Genomic DNA, 16,488 nt, shown 5'->3' on the forward strand with positions numbered 1-16,488 from the left:
AGATTATAGGAATGTAACCGGTTATAGGGATGTAATAGATTATAGGAATGTAACCGATTATAGGGATGTAATAGATTATAGGAATGTAATAGATTATAGGAATGTAACCGATTATAGGGATGTAATATATTATAGTAATGTAACCGATTATAGGGATGTAATAGATTATAGGGATGTAATAGATTATAGGAATGTAACCGATTATAGGGATGTAATAGATTATAGGAATGTAACCGATTATAGGGATGTAATAGATTATAGGAATGTAACCGATTATAGGGATGTAATAGATTATAGGAATCTAACTGATTATAGGGATGTAATAGGTTATAGGAATCTAACCTATTATAGGGATGTAATAGATTATAGGAATTTAACTGATTATAGGGATGTAATAGATTATAGGAATGTAACCGATTATAGGGATGCAACAGTTAAATATCTCCAGTATTACCAGATGCCATCTTCAGGATGTTTAACAAGAAAATCTGACTATTTACTCAGCGAAAACACAAATAAGCCTCCACCGACATGAAGAAATCCTTGAAGTGTTCCGGCTCCTTGGGGTTTGAATGTAAAAAGATCGAAACAAATCTTCTAGAGCTTCAGGTGAGCTGAGCTGCAGTGTCCAACAGGGAGGTTGTAAGGTGTAAGTAGAAGGGTGATACCTCTCTGAGTACAGATAATGTAGTAGATGTCACCTGCAGTCCTATGTAACACCACAGATAACACAGTGATAGCTCTCTGAGTACAGATAATGTAGTAGATGTCACCTGCAGTCCTATGTAACACCACAGATAACACAGTGATAACTCTCTGAGTACAGATAATGTAGTAGATGTCACATGCAGTCCTATGTAACACCACAGATAACACAGTGATAACCCTCTGAGTACAGCTAATGTAGTAGATGTCACCTGCAGTCCTATGTAACACCACAGATAACACAGTGATATCTCTCTGAGTACAGATAATGTAGTAGATGTCACCTGCAGTCCTATGTAACACCACAGATAACACAGTGATAGCTCTCTGAGTACAGATAATATAGTAGATGTCACCTGCAGTCCTATGTAACACCACAGATAACACAGTGATAGCTCTCTGAGTACAGATAATGTAGTAGATGTCACCTGCAGTCCTATGTAACACCACAGATAACACAGTGATAACTCTCTGAGTACAGATAATGTAGTAGATGTCACCTGCAGTCCTATGTAACACCACAGATAACACAGTGATAGCTCTCTGAGTACAGATAATATAGTAGATGTCACCTGCAGTCCTATGTAACACCACAGATAACACAGTGATAGCTTTCTGAGTACAGATAATGTAGTAGATGTCACATGCAGTCCTATGTAACACCACAGATAACACAGTGATAGCTCTCTGAGTACAGCTAATGTAGTAGATGTCACCTGCAGTCCTATGTAACACCACAGATAACACAATGATAACTCTCTGAGTACAGATAATGTAGTAGATGTCACCTGCAGTCCTATGTAACACCACAGATAACACAGTGATAACTCTCTGAGTATAGATAATGTAGTAGATGTCACCTGCAGTCCTATGTAACACCACAGATAACACAGTGATAGCTCTCTGAGTACAGCTAATGTAGTAGATGTCACCTGCAGTCCTATGTAACACCACAGATAACACAGTGATAACTCTCTGAGTATAGATAATGTAGTAGATGTCACCTGCAGTCCTATGTAACACCACAGATAACACAGTGATAGCTCTCTGAGTACAGATAATGTAGTAGATGTCACCTGCAGTCCTATGTAACACCACAGATAACACAGTGATAACTCTCTGAGTACAGATAATGTAGTAGATGTCACCTGCAGTCCTATGTAACACCACAGATAACACAGTGATAGCTCTCTGAGTACAGATAATATAGTAGATGTCACCTGCAGTCCTATGTAACACCACAGATAACACAGTGATAGCTTTCTGAGTACAGATAATGTAGTAGATGTCACATGCAGTCCTATGTAACACCACAGATAACACAGTGATAGCTCTCTGAGTACAGCTAATGTAGTAGATGTCACCTGCAGTCCTATGTAACACCACAGATAACACAATGATAACTCTCTGAGTACAGATAATGTAGTAGATGTCACCTGCAGTCCTATGTAACACCACAGATAACACAGTGATAACTGTCTGAGTACAGATAATGTAGTAGATGTCACCTGCAGTCCTATGTAACACCACAGATAACACAGTGATATCTCTCTGAGTACAGATAATGTAGTAGATGTCACCTGCAGTCCTATGTAACACCACAGATAACACAGTGATTACTCTCTGAGTACAGATAATGTAGTAGATGTCACCTGCAGTCCTATGTAACACCACAGATAACACAGTGATAACTCTTTCATTGCGTTATTACTTTACTTACAGTAATGGGACAATCACCTGCGGTGAGTCTGAGGTCTCTTTAGGTTCTTGACTCTTTGATGACAGAAGTACAATATTTACGAGTTTGTTGTATCAGATCATGTGATACATGGACAATTATGAATAAACTCAGTATTGATAAAATACAATAGAACTAAACGTATTCCTGTCCTGATAGTTTGTTCCATTTTACCTGCATTGATACAATGTATCAGTCTGGGGTCTGGGATCTTTAGCTCATAGACGATTGTCCAGACTTAATACAATGTATCAACCGCTGAGCTGGAACATTATTATATAAGGTCTTCAGTTGTTGGATACATCAAACAATGTTTCCATTCGCATCAAGCAGAGATTTTGAATATGTTCCCTTCTCTATTGGAAAGCTGGAAATGTTTTTTTTTTATCCTGCAGAGATGAATATTTATTTATTTGCACCAGGATATCACCTTTATCTCGGCCGCGTTCCCTTCTGTCGATATTACAGATCCGTCATAGATGATGAAAGATGTAAGTTTTTTGTTATCCCGGCAGATGATGGAGGACGAGTTCAGCTGCGCCAGAGAATTCTTCGAGTGCGACCGGGAAGCCGCGATTTGTTTCATGAGACACGAGTATTTTTCTGGGGCGCCGGCCACCCTGCTAAATGTTCAACTTTTCTTTCATGGAGGCTACATTTCAACTTTGACTCTGCAAAACGTCGCTGTACGTCACTGCTGGGACTGCAATAAGCAAGTCACAAACGACTGCACGTTACATGGGACTGCATGTGACATCCACTATATCCACAAAACAATCCGATTCCACCTTTCTGCATTTTACTCGTTGGCTGTGATACTTCTGAGGTTATGATGAGAGTCCATTCACTTGCATTATGCTGATATGTATTTTGGGTGTATAAAAAATCTTTAGTAATGTAAACTGCATTGCGGCTAAAGTTCACACTCTTCAGATTTTACCTCTTGTGGTTATAACTTTGGCTTGAAATAAACGCATGGCTTTTGCTTTGATTATGGCGCGCACATATTTATATTGTTTATTACACTTCTTGTATCCTGCATCTATCACCAGTTTTCCCCAATTCAGGCTCCATCTCTAAGTTTCAGTTGTCTCTGAGCTGGTGGGCTGAGACAATCTGCCGTGATGTCTCCCTTACACAGCACACACAGACGTGAGGGATTCCTGCTTTCTGGTCTCTACGTAGCACGTGTGGATTTCTGTAAACCTCTTTAGGACAAAAATTCTGCAACAAATCTCTAAGTGAATAAGAACATGAGGGACCAGTGGAGAGAAGGCACTTTTACCAAGATTTTGCATTTTTTGGAAGACGGCTTTCACTTTACCATATAGGTGTACGGTAATAATGGAAAAGAAATTTAAAATAAGCTGAAATGGTAAAATAACCTCACAATTTTGCCAATGTGTAACGAAATTATTCCCATCATATAATTCAAATGGAAACCCTTCCTAATCACGTGTCAGGACTACTGCAGTCTGAAGTAACACAACTTCTGAGACCTGTGTCTCAACTGACAGAGGAGCTGTATCGTAATCTGCTGGAGAAGTGCTGTGACAGGAGAAGGAAATAAATCTCCTCTGCTGACTGCTCTCATTTGTTTCCCCAAGATCACATGCACAATACAGGTAAGAGTTAATATTTCCCTACACGATCACCGGATCATATGATGCTGTTATTAGATAATAGCCAATAGCAGATAGCGCTCTGCAGCCCCACCTAGTGGTAGGAATATGTAGTGCAGATATCAGGAGGATATAAAGCATGGTGATATCTGCTGTTCTTACAGATCGTCTTCTCCTGGATATTCCCCTCTGTCTCCTGGGCACAATGATAACCTGTCTGCTGCTCCTCCTTAGTCTCGGTAAGTCCTGATATTATCTGGAGCCCCTCAAGTAATGGGAATATAGTAGGGACCGATCTCCAGGCAGCTCCTGATCCAGAAGAGGAATATTCCCTGTAACATCCGTCATTCCTGGTGACTGCTCCGATCAGTGTCACACAACAAGTGATGGCGGCTTTTATCTTCTAGGGTCGGTGGAAGGAGCCGGAACTTACATCAAAGACTTCAGAGATATGGTTCTAGAAACAATGAACAGAGAAGTTTCAGATTTTAACTTCTACGGCTGCCAATGTGGAATATTAGTATCAGGAAAACAGATAGTGGATGAGACTGATCGGTAAGTGGCTGATAATCAATGTTATATATAATCATCTGTATATATGAGAAATGGAGGAGAAAAGACAAGTTTGTGATTTTATTTTACAGCAGAAATAAGGAAAGAGATGTCACCTGCAGTCCTATGTAACACCACAGATAACACAGTGATAACTCTCTGAGTACAGATAATGTAGTAGATGTCACCTGCAGTCCTATGTAACACCACAGATAACACAGTGATAACTCTCTGAGTACAGATAATGTAGTAGATGTCACCTGCAGTCCTATGTAACACCACAGATAACACAGTGATAACTCTCTGAGTACAGATAATGTAGTAGATGTCACCTGCAGTCCTATGTAACACCACAGATAACACAGTGATAACTCTCTGAGTACAGATAATGTAGTAGATGTCACCTGCAGTCCTATGTAACACCACAGATAACACAGTGATAGCTCTCTGAGTACAGATAATGTAGTAGATGTCACCTGCAGTCCTATGTAACACCACAGATAACACAGTGATGACTCTCTGAGTACAGATAATGTAGTAGATGTCACCTGCAGTCCTATGTAACACCACAGATAACACAGTGATAACTCTCTGAGTATAGATAATGTAGTAGATGTCACCTGCAGTCCTATGTAACACCACAGATAACACAGTGATAACTCTATGAGTACAGATAATGTAGTAGATGTCACCTGCAGTCCTATGTAACACCACAGATAACACAGTGATAACTCTCTGAGTACAGATAATGTAGTAGATGTCACCTGCAGTCCTATGTAACACCACAGATAACACAGTGATAACTCTCTGAGTACAGATAATGTAGTAGATGTCACCTGCAGTCCTATGTAACACCACAGATAACACAGTGATAACTCTCTGAGTATAGATAATGTAGTAGATGTCACCTGCAGTCCTATGTAACACCACAGATAACACAGTGATAACTCTCTGAGTACAGATAATGTTGTAGATGTCACCTGCAGTCCTATGTAACAGTTGCTGTTAGGACATTTATAGGTGACAATCTTCTCTTCCTCCTTTAGATGCTGTCTTGCACAGTTTTGCATGTATAAGACGATCAGAACAGTCGACTGTAATCCATCGTTAGCACGTTACTATTACACCTACAGGGACGGGACCATCACCTGCGGTAAGTCCGGGGGTCTAATTCTGCTCAATATAAGACTTATACTCTTCATTGTTAGGAGAGTTTTCCTCTACACTAGAAGCCTCAGCAGAGTCTCTTTTCTTCTCTCTGGTCTCCCATCTCCATCCCTGCTCCATAAACTTCTAGAGGCAGCAGACTGAACTATACACAGATTCCAGCTGATTTTGAGAGTGAACAATTCGTACAAGACAGGAGCAGGGCAAACGTTGGGGGGAGGCAAACTGGGCAATTGTCCATACCCAAAAGGACCCCAAGCCTTTATAAGCCAGAACTCCCGGGATAGTGCCAGCCCTGCAATAACCTGGAGGAACTGAAGAGAAGAATAGATGCTGGGATGCCTCCTAATGTGTGCATGTGTGTAGCATAGAGTGTGTGTAGCATAGAGTGTGTATAGCATAGAGTGTGTGTAGCATAGAGTGTGTGTAGCATAGAGTGTGTGTAGCATAGAGTGTGTGTAATATAGAATGTATGTAGCATAGATTATGTGTATAGCATAGAGTGTGTAACATACAGTGTGTGTAGCATACAGTGTGTACAGAACACAGTGTGTGTAGCATAGATTATGTGTATAGCGTAGAGTGTGTGTAACATACAGTGTGTAGCATAGAGTGTGTGTAGCATAGTGTGTATGTAGAATAGTGTGTGTAGCATAGAGTGTGTGTAGCATAGAGGGTGTGTATAGCATAGAGTGTGTGAATCATACAGTGTGTACAGAATACAGTGTGTGTAGCATAGATTATGTGTATAGCGTAGAGTGTGTGTAGCATAGAGTGTGTGTAGCATAGTGTGTATGTAGAATAGTGTGTGCAGCATAGAATATGTGTAGCATAGAGTGTGTGTAGCATAGAGTTTGTGTAGCATAGTGTCTATATAGAATAGTGTGTTTAACATACAGTGTGTAGCATAGACTATTTGTAACATAGAGTGTGTGTAGCATAGTGTATATGTAGAATAGTGTGTGTAGCATAGAATATATGTACAATAGAATGTGGGTAGCAAAGAGTGCGTGTAGCATAGAGTGTGTGTAGCACAGAGTGTGTGTAGCATAGAATATGTGTAGCATAGAGTGTGTGTAGCATAGAGTGTGTGTAGCATAGAGTGTGTGTAGCATAGAATATGTGTAGCATAGAGTGTGTGTAGCATAGAATATGTGTAGCATAGAGTGTGTTTAGCATAGAATATGTGTAGCATAGAGTATATGTAGCATAGAGTATGTGTAGCATAGAGTGTGTGTAGCATAGAGTATGTGTAGCGTAGAGTGTGTGTAGCATAGAGTATGTGTAGCGTAGAGTGTGTGTAACATACAGTGTGTGTAGCATAGATTATATGTATAGCATAGAGTGTGTGTAGCATAGAGTATGTGTAGCATAGAGTGTATGTAGCATAGAGTGTGTGTAGCATAGAGTGTGTGTAGCATAGAATATGTGTAGCATAGAGTGTGTGTAGCATAGAGTGTGTGTAGCATAGAATATGTGTAGCATAGAGTGTGTGTAGCATAGAATATGTGTAGCATAGAGTGTGTGTAGCATAGAATATGTGTAGCATAGAGTGTGTTTAGCATAGAATATGTGTAGCATAGAGTATATGTAGCATAGAGTATGTGTAGCATAGAGTGTGTGTAGCATAGAGTATGTGTAGCGTAGAGTGTGTGTAGCATAGAGTATGTGTAGCGTAGAGTGTGTGTAGCATAGAATATGTGTAGCATAGAGTGTGTGTAACATACAGTGTGTGTAGCATAGATTATGTGTATAGCATAGAGTGTGTGTAGCATAGAGTGTGTGTAACATACAGTGTGTGTAGCATAGATTATGTGTATAGCATAGAGTGTGTGTAACATACAGTGTGTACAGAATACAGTGTGTGTAGCATAGATTATGTGTATAGCGTAGAGTGTGTGTAGCATACAGTGTGTAGCATAGAGTGTGTGTAGCATAGTGTGTATGTAGAATAGTGTGTGCAGCATAGAGTGTGTGTAGCATAGAGTGTGTGTAGCATAGAGTGTGTGTAGCATAGTGTCTATATAGAATAGTGTGTTTAACATACAGTGTGTAGCATAGTGTGTATGTAGAATAGTGTGTGTAGCATAGAGTATTTGTAACATAGAGTGTGTGTAGCATAGTGTATATGTAGAATAGTGTGTGTAGCATAGAATATATGTACAATATAATGTGTGTAGCAAAGAGTGCGTGTAGCATAGAGTGTGTATAGCATAGAGTGTGTGTAGCATAGAGTATGTGTAACATACAGTGTGTGTAGCATACAGTGTGTATTGAATACAGTGTGTGTAGCATAGAGTGTGTGTAGCATAGAATATGTGTAGCATAGAGTGTATGTAGCATAGAGTATGTGTAGCATAGAGTGTATGTAGCATAGAGTGTGTGTAGCATAGAGTGTGTGTAGCATAGAGTGTGTATTGAATACAGTGTGTGTAGCATAGATTATGTGTATAGCGTAGAGTGTGTGTAACATACAGTGTGTAGCATAGTGTGTGTAGCATAGTGTGTATGTAGAATAATGTGTGTAGCATACAGTGTGTGTAGCATAGAGTGTGTGTAGCATAGTGTATGTAGCATAGATTATGTGTATAGCATAGAGTGTGTGTAACATGCAGTATGTGTAGCATACAGTGTGTACAGAACACAGTGTGTGTAGCATAGATTATGTGTATAGCGTAGAGTGTGTGTAACATACAGTGTGTAGCATAGAGTGTGTGTAGAATAGTGTGTATGTAGAATAGTGTGTGTAGCATAGAGTGTGTGTAGCCTAGAGTGTGTGCAGCATAGTGTATATGTAGAATAGTGTATGTAGCATAGAATATGTGTAGCATAGAGTATGTAGCATAGAGTGTATGTAGCATAGAGTGTGTGTAGCATAGAGTATGTGTAGCATAGAGTGTGTGTAGCATAGAATATGAGTAGCATAGAGTGTGTGTAGCATAGAGTGTGTGTAGCATAGAGTATGTGTAGCATAGAGTATGTAGCATAGAGTGTGTATAGCATAGAGTGTGTGTAGCATAGAGTGTGTGTAGCATAGAGTATGTAGCATAGAGTGTGTATAGCATAGAGTGTGTGTAGCATAGAGTGTGTGTAGCATAGAGTGTGTGTAGCATAGAATATGTGTAGCATAGAGTGTGTGTAGCATAGAGTGTGTGTAGCATAGAGTATGTGTAGCATAGAGTATGTAGCATAGAGTGTGTGTAGCATAGAGTGTGTGTAGCATAGAGTGTGTGTAGCATAGAGTGTGTATAGCATAGAGTGTGTGTAGCATAGAGTGTGTATAGCATAGAGTGTGTGTAGCATAGAGTGTGTGTAGCATAGACTATGTGTAGCATAGAGTATGTAGCATAGAGTGTGTATAGCATAGAGTGTGTGTAGCATAGAGTGTGTGTAGCATAGAGTGTGTGTAGCATAGAATATGTGTAGCATAGAGTGTATGTAGCATAGAGTGTGTGTAGCTTAGTGTATGTAGCATAGAGTGTGTGTAGCATAGAATATGTGTAGCATAGAGTGTGTGTAGCATAGAGTGTGTGTAGCATAGAATATGTGTAGCATAGAGTGTGTGTAGCATAGAGTGTGTGTAGCATAGAGTATGTGTAGCATAGAGTATGTAACATAGAGTGTGTGTAGCATAGAGTGTGTGTAGCATAAAGTGTGTGTAGCATAGTGTATGTGTAGCATAGAGTGTGTGTAGCATAGATTGTGTGTAGCATAGAATATGTGTAGCATAGAGTGTATGTAGCATAGAGTGTGTGTAGCATAGAGTGTGTGTAGCATAGAGTGTGTGTATAGCATAGAGTGTGTGTAGCATAGAGTGTGTGTAGCATAGAATATGTGTAGCATAGAGTGTGTGTAGCATAGAGTGTGTGTAGCATAGTGTATATGTAGAACAGTGTATGTAGCATAGAATATGTGTAGCATAGAGTATGTAGCATAGAGTGTGTATAGCATAGAGTGTGTGTAGCATAGAGTGTATGTAGAATAGTGTGTGTAGCATAGACTATTTGTAACATAGAGTGTGTGTAGCATAGTGTATATGTAGAATAGTGTGTGTAGCATAGAGTGTGTGTAGCATAGAGTGTGTGTAGCATAGAGTGTGTGTAGCATAGAGTATGTGTAGCATAGAGTGTGTGTAGCATAGAATATGAGTAGCATAGAGTGTGTGTAGCATAGAGTGTATGTAGAATAGTGTGTGTAGCATAGACTATTTGTAACATAGAGTGTGTGTAGCATAGTGTATATGTAGAATAGTGTGTGTAGCATAGAGTGTGTGTAGCATAGAGTGTGTGTAGCATAGAGTGTGTGTAGCATAGAGTATGTGTAGCATAGAGTGTGTGTAGCATAGAATATGAGTAGCATAGAGTGTGTGTAGCATAGAGTATGTGTAGCATAGAGTATGTAGCATAGAGTGTGTGTAGCATAGAGTGTGTGTAGCATAGAATATGTGTAGCATAGAGTGTATGTAGCATAGAGTGTGTGTAGCTTAGTGTATGTAGCATAGAGTGTGTGTAGCATAGAATATGTGTAGCATAGAGTGTGTGTAGCATAGAGTGTGTGTAGCATAGAATATGTGTAGCATAGAGTGTGTGTAGCATAGAGTGTGTGTAGCATAGAGTATGTGTAGCATAGAGTATGTAACATAGAGTGTGTATAGCATAGAGTGTGTGTAGCATAGAGTGTGTGTAGCATAGTGTATGTGTAGCATAGAGTGTGTGTAGCATAGAGTGTGTGTAGCATAGAATATGTGTAGCATAGAGTGTATGTAGCATAGAGTGTGTGTAGCATAGAGTGTGTGTAGCATAGAGTGTGTATAGCATAGAGTGTGTGTAACATAGAGTGTGTGTAGCATAGAATATGTGTAGCATAGAGTGTGTGTAGCATAGAGTGTGTGTAGCATAGTGTATATGTAGAACAGTGTATGCAGCATAGAATATGTGTAGCATAGAGTGTGTATAGCATAGAGTGTGTGTAGCATAGAGTGTATGTAGAATAGTGTGTGTAGCATAGAGTGTGTGTAGCATAGAATATGTGTAGCATAGAGTGTGTGTAGCATAGAGTGTGTGTAGCATAGAGTATGTGTAGCATAGAGTATGTAACATAGAGTGTGTATAGCATAGAGTGTGTGTAGCATAGAGTGTGTGTAGCATAGTGTATGTGTAGCATAGAGTGTGTGTAGCATAGAGTGTGTGTAGCATAGAATATGTGTAGCATAGAGTGTATGTAGCATAGAGTGTGTGTAGCATAGAGTGTGTATAGCATAGAGTGTGTGTAGCATAGAGTGTGTGTAGCATAGAATATGTGTAGCATAGAGTGTGTGTAGCATAGAGTGTGTGTAGCATAGTGTATATGTAGAACAGTGTATGTAGCATAGAATATGTGTAGCATAGAGTATGTAGCATAGAGTGTGTATAGCATAGAGTATGTGTAGCATAGAGTATGTAGCATAGAGTGCATGTAGCACAGAGTGTGTGTAGCATAGAGTGTGTGTAGCATAGAGTGTGTGTAGCATAGAGTGTGTGTAGCATAGAATATGTGTAGCATAGAGTGTGTGTAGCATAGAATATGTGTAGCATAGAGTGTGTTTAGCATAGAATATGTGTAGCATAGAGTATATGTAGCATAGAGTATGTGTAGCATAGAGTGTGTGTAGCATAGAGTGTATGTAGCATAGAGTGTGTGTAGCATAGAGTGTATGTAGCATAGAGTGTGTGTAGCATAGAGTGTGTGTAGCGTAGAGTGTGTGTAGCATAGAGTGTGTGTAGCATAGAGTGTGTGTAACATACAGTGTGTGTAGCATAGATTATGTGTATAGCGTAGAGTGTGTGTAACATACAGTGTGTAGCATAGTGTGTATGTAGAATAGTGTGTGCAGCATAGAATATGTGTAGCATAGAGTGTGTGTAGCATAGAGTGTGTGTAGCATAGTGTCTATATAGAATAGTGTGTTTAACATACAGTGTGTAGCATAGTGTGTATGTAGAATAGTGTGTGTAGCATAGAGTATTTGTAACATAGAGTGTGTGTAGCATAGTGTATATGTAGAATAGTGTGTGTAGCATAGAATATATGTACAATAGAATGTGTGTAGCATAGAGTGTGTGTAGCACAGAGTATGTGTAGCATAGAGTGTGTATAGCATAGAGTGTGTATAGCATAGAGTGTGTGTAGCATAGAGTGTGTGTAGCATAGTGTATGTGTAGCATAGAGTGTATGTAGCATAGAGTGTGTGTAGCATAGAGTGTGTGTAGCATAGAATATGTGTAGCATAGAGTGTATGTAGCATAGAGTGTGTGTAGCATAGAGTGTGTGTAGCATAGAATATGTGTAGCATAGAATATGTGTAGCATAGAGTGTGTGTAGCATAGAATATGTGTAGCATAGAGTATGTAGCATAGAGTGTGTATAGCATAGAGTGTGTGTAGCATAGAGTGTGTATAGCATAGAGTGTGTGTAGCATAGAGTGTGTGTAGCATAGAGTATATGTAGCATAGAGTGTGTGTAGCATAGAGTGTGTGTAGCATAGAATATGTGTAGCATAGAGTGTGTGTAGCATAGAGTGTGTGTAGCATAGAGTATGTGTAGCATAGATTATGTAGCATAGAGTGTGTATAGCATAGAGTGTGTGTAGCATAGAGTGTGTGTAGCATAGAATATGTGTAGCATAGAGTATGTGTAGCATAGAGTGTGTGTAGCATAGAATATGTGTAGCATAGAATATGTGTAGCATAGAGTGTGTGTAGCATAGAGTGTGTGTAGCATACTGTGTATGTAGCATAGAGTGTGTGTAGCATAGAGTGTGTGTAGCATAGAGTGTGTGTAGCATAGAATATGTGTAGCATAGAGTGTGTGTAGCATAGAGTGTGTGTAGCATAGAGTGTGTGTAGCATAGAGTGTGTGTAACATAGAGTGTGTGTAGCATAGTGTGTATGTAGCATAGAGTGTGTGTAGCATAGAGTGTGTGTAGCATAGAGTATGTGTAGCATAGAGTGTGTGTAGCATAGAGTGTGTGTAGCATAGAGTATGTGTAGCATAGAGTGTGTATAGCATAGAGTATGTGTAGCATAGAGTGTGTGTGGCATAGAATATGTGTAGCATAGAGTGTGCGTAGCATAGAGTGTGCGTAGCATAGTGTGTATGTAGCATAGAGTGTGTGTAGCATAGAGTATGTGTAGCATAGAGTGTGTATAGCATAGAGTATGTGTAGAATAGAGTGTGTATAGCATAGAGTATGTGTAGCATAGAGTGTGCGTAGCATAGAGTGTGCGTAGCATAGTGTGTATGTAGCATAGAGTGTGTGTAGCATAGAGTATGTGTAGTATAGAGTGTGTGTAGCATAGAGTATGTGTAGCATAGAGTGTGTGTAGCATAGAGTGTGCGTAGCATAGTGTGTGCGTAGCATAGAGTGTGCGTAGCATAGAGTATGCGTAGCATAGAGTGTGTGTAGTATAGAGTGTGTGTAGCATAGAGTGTGCGTAGCATAGAGTGTGCGTAGCATAGAGTGTGCGTAGCATAGAGTGTGTGTAGTATAGAGTGTGTGTAGTATAGAGTGTGTGTAGCATAGAGTGTGCGTAGCATAGAGTGTGTGTAGCATAGTGTGTATGTAGCATAGAGTGTGTGTAGCATAGAGTATGTGTAGTATAGAGTGTGTGTAGCATAGAGTGTGTGTAGCATAGAGTGTGTGTTGCATAGAGTGTGTGTTGCATAGAGTGTGTGTAGCATAGAGTGTGTGTAGCATAGTGTGTATGTAGCATAGAGTGTGTGTAGCATAGAGTGTGTGTAGCATAGAGTGTGTGTAGCATAGTGTGTATGTAGCATAGAGTGTGTGTAGCATAGTGTGTATGTAGCATAGAGTGTGTGTAGCATAGAGTGTGTGTAGCATACAGTGTGTGTAGCATAAATTATAAATTAAAGGGGATCTGTCAGCCCCAAAACACATATTAAACTAACAACATGGAGTTCTCTCTAGTCCCTGCTGAGGCCGCTCGCCACAGAGCTACAACAAGAAGCGATGAGGAAAGGAAGGACTCTGTGCATGCTCATGTCCGAGCTTTCTCTTCAGGCAGGAACGCCAGCACTGTCAATCAGCAGAGAAGGAGGTGAAGGGAGGCAAAATCTAGGAGTGGGATGGTGCACTGAGCTCCCTAATCTAGGAGTGGAATGGTGCACCAAGCTCCCTAATCTAGGAGTGGGATGGTGCACCAAGCTCCCTAAACTAGGAGTGGGGAGGTGCACCGAACTCCCTAATCTCAGAGTGGGATGGTGCACCGAGCTCCCTAATCTAGTAGTGGGATGGTGCACCAAGCTCCCTAATTTCGGAGTGGGATGGTGCACCAAGCTCCCTAATCTTGGAGTATGATGGTGCACCGAGGCCCCTAATCTAGGAGTGGGATGGTGCACTGAGCTCCCTAATCTTGGACTATGATGGTGCACCGAGCCCCCTAATCTAGGAGTGGGATGGTGCACTAAACTCCCTAATCTAGGAGTGGGATGGTGCACCAAGCTCCCTAATCTCGGAGTGGGATGGTGCACTGAGCTCCCTAATCTCGGAGTGGGACGGTGCACTGAGCTCCCTAATCTCGGAGTGGGATGGTGCACTGAGCTCCCTAATCTCGGAGTGGGATGGTCCACCGAGCTCCCTAATCTTGGAGTGGGATGGTGCACCGAGCTCCCTAATCTTGGAGTGGGATGGTGCACTGAGCTCCCTAATCTTGGAGTGGGATAGTGCACTGAGCTCCCTAATCTTGGAGTGGGATAGTGCACCGAGCTCCCTAATCTAGGAGTGGGATGGTGCACTGAGCTCCTTAATCTTGGAGTGGGATAGTGCACTGAGCTCCCTAATCTAAGAGTGGGATGGTGTACCGAGCTCCCTAATCTTGAAGTGGGATGGTGCACTGAGCTCCTTAATCTTGAAGTGGGATGGTGCACTGAGCTCCCTAATCTTGGAGTGGGATGGTGCACTGAGCTCCCTAATCTTGGAGTGGGATGGTGCACTGAGCTCCTTAATCTTGGAGTGGGACGGTGCACTGAGCTCCTTAATCTCGGCGTGGGATGGTGCACTGAGCTCCTTAATCTTGGAGTGTGACGGTGCACTGAGCTCCTTAATCTTGGAGTGGGACGGTGCACTGAGCTCCTTAATCTTGGAGTGGGATGGTGCACTGAGCTCCTTAATCTTGGAGTGGGATGGTGCACTGAGCTCCTTAATCTTGGAGTGGGATGGTGCACCGAGCTCCCTAATCTTGGAGTGGGACGGTGCACTGAGCTCCTTAATCTTGGAGTGTGACGGTGCACTGAGCTCCTTAATCTTGGAGTGGGACGGTGCACTGAGCTCCTTAATCTCAGCGTGGGACGGTGCACTGAGCTCCTTGATCTTGGAGTGGGACGGAGCACTGAGCTCCTTAATCTCGGCGTGGGATGGTGCACTGAGCTCCTTAATCTTGGAGTGGGACGGTGCACTGAGCTCCTTAATCTTGGAGTGGGACGGTGCACTGAGCTCCTTAATCTCAGCGTGGGACGGTGCACTGAGCTCCTTGATCTTGGAGTGGGACGGAGCACTGAGCTCCTTAATCTCAGCGTGGGACGGTGCACTGAGCTCCTTAATCTCGGCGTGGGATGGTGCACTGAGCTCCTTAATCTTGGAGTGGGACGGAGCACTGAGCTCCTTAATCTTGGAGTGGGATGGGGCACTGAGCTCCTTAATCTCGGCGTGGGATGGTGCACTGAGCTCCTTAATCTTGGAGTGGGATGGTGCACTGAGCTCCTTAATCTTGGAGTGGGATGGGGCACTGAGCTCCTTAATCTCGGCGTGGGATGGTGCACTGAGCTCCTTAATCTTGGAGTGGGACGGAGCACTGAGCTCCTTAATCTTGGAGTGGGACGGAGCACTGAGCTCCTTAATCTTGAAGTGGGACAGTGCGCTGAGCCCCCTAATTATCACATCGGAGTAAAGCGGATTGTCAGCAGAACAAAGCGACAGATTAAGATATAATCTTTGGATTTAGGCCCCTATAGTGTCATGTGATTAGAATGTTTTGGGTCCGTCGGCCGCCGTCTCAGCCTAATATATCTCACCAGATAATTGTCTTAGCGTTCGATCTGTGATTTCCGTACTTTTGTCAGTATTTCGGCCACGGTTCCACCATGGATGATAAATGACCAAAATTTCTTTTATACCCACAGAAGACGAGGACGAGTCCAGCTGTGCCAGAAAAACCTGCGAGAGCGACCGGAAAACCGTGATGTGTTTGATGAGCCACAAGTATTCAGAAGTGAATGCAAAATACAAATTATTTGGCAAATGTTCGGGGAAACGTCCTCCCTGTAATCAGCTGTAATGTCTTATCCTGAAGAGCTCGGCCCTCAATGCTCAGAGCCGCTGCCTCCTCCAGAGGATTTCCCTGGAATAAAAGAAATCCACAAGAATCAGAAATCCTCGTGTCGTTCTGTTCAGACGTTTATATCGTCACCGGACCGGAATATTGATTGACAGCGCAGTCTGCACAAACAGGCTGTCAATCAAAATGCCGGAGAGCACAGCCGCAGCCCACAGTGTGTAAGTGGTGACTGCAGCAGCTCCGCGCTCGCCCCCATGACTGAAAGCCGGAGGCTTTGGCTAAATTGCATTTTCCAAGGTGATAGGTTCATTATAATTATGAATGTTTCTGGGGAACATGGGGGACAACCAATATGACCACCAGAGCAGATTCC

The 16,488-nt window shown here is 41.8% G+C and overlaps 1 protein-coding gene across 1 annotated transcript; it reads left to right on the top strand.

Moving 5' to 3' along the window:
• Positions 1-4,148: 4,148 nt before the first annotated feature.
• LOC141173112 (basic phospholipase A2 homolog LmutTX-like) lies at positions 4,149-16,210 on the top strand. The gene is made up of 4 exons (XM_073657755.1): positions 4,149-4,304; positions 4,473-4,620; positions 5,664-5,770; positions 15,961-16,210. Exons 1-4 carry the CDS (start codon positions 4,205-4,207, stop codon positions 16,113-16,115), a joined length of 510 nt encoding a protein of 169 aa, XP_073513856.1. The 5' UTR covers positions 4,149-4,204; the 3' UTR covers positions 16,116-16,210.
• Positions 16,211-16,488: the final 278 nt, after the last annotated feature.

The sequence above is a fragment of the Phyllobates terribilis genome, unplaced genomic scaffold (genome assembly GCF_046119375.1).
Source record: "Phyllobates terribilis strain yellow unplaced genomic scaffold, ASM4611937v1 Scaffold_12__6_contigs__length_324123572, whole genome shotgun sequence".
NCBI lineage: Eukaryota > Metazoa > Chordata > Amphibia > Anura > Dendrobatidae > Phyllobates > Phyllobates terribilis.

Excerpts from the sequence above, each read along its gene's own strand:
- LOC141173112 (XM_073657755.1), top strand. The coding sequence starts at position 4,205 with ATGGTGATATCTGCTGTTCTTACAGATCGTCTTCTCCTGGATATTCCC. Across the intron at positions 4,305-4,472 it reads GCTGCTCCTCCTTAGTCTCG|GGTCGGTGGAAGGAGCCGGA; the intron begins GTAAGTCCTGAT and ends TTTATCTTCTAG. Across the intron at positions 5,771-15,960 it reads GGACGGGACCATCACCTGCG|AAGACGAGGACGAGTCCAGC; the intron begins GTAAGTCCGGGG and ends TTATACCCACAG.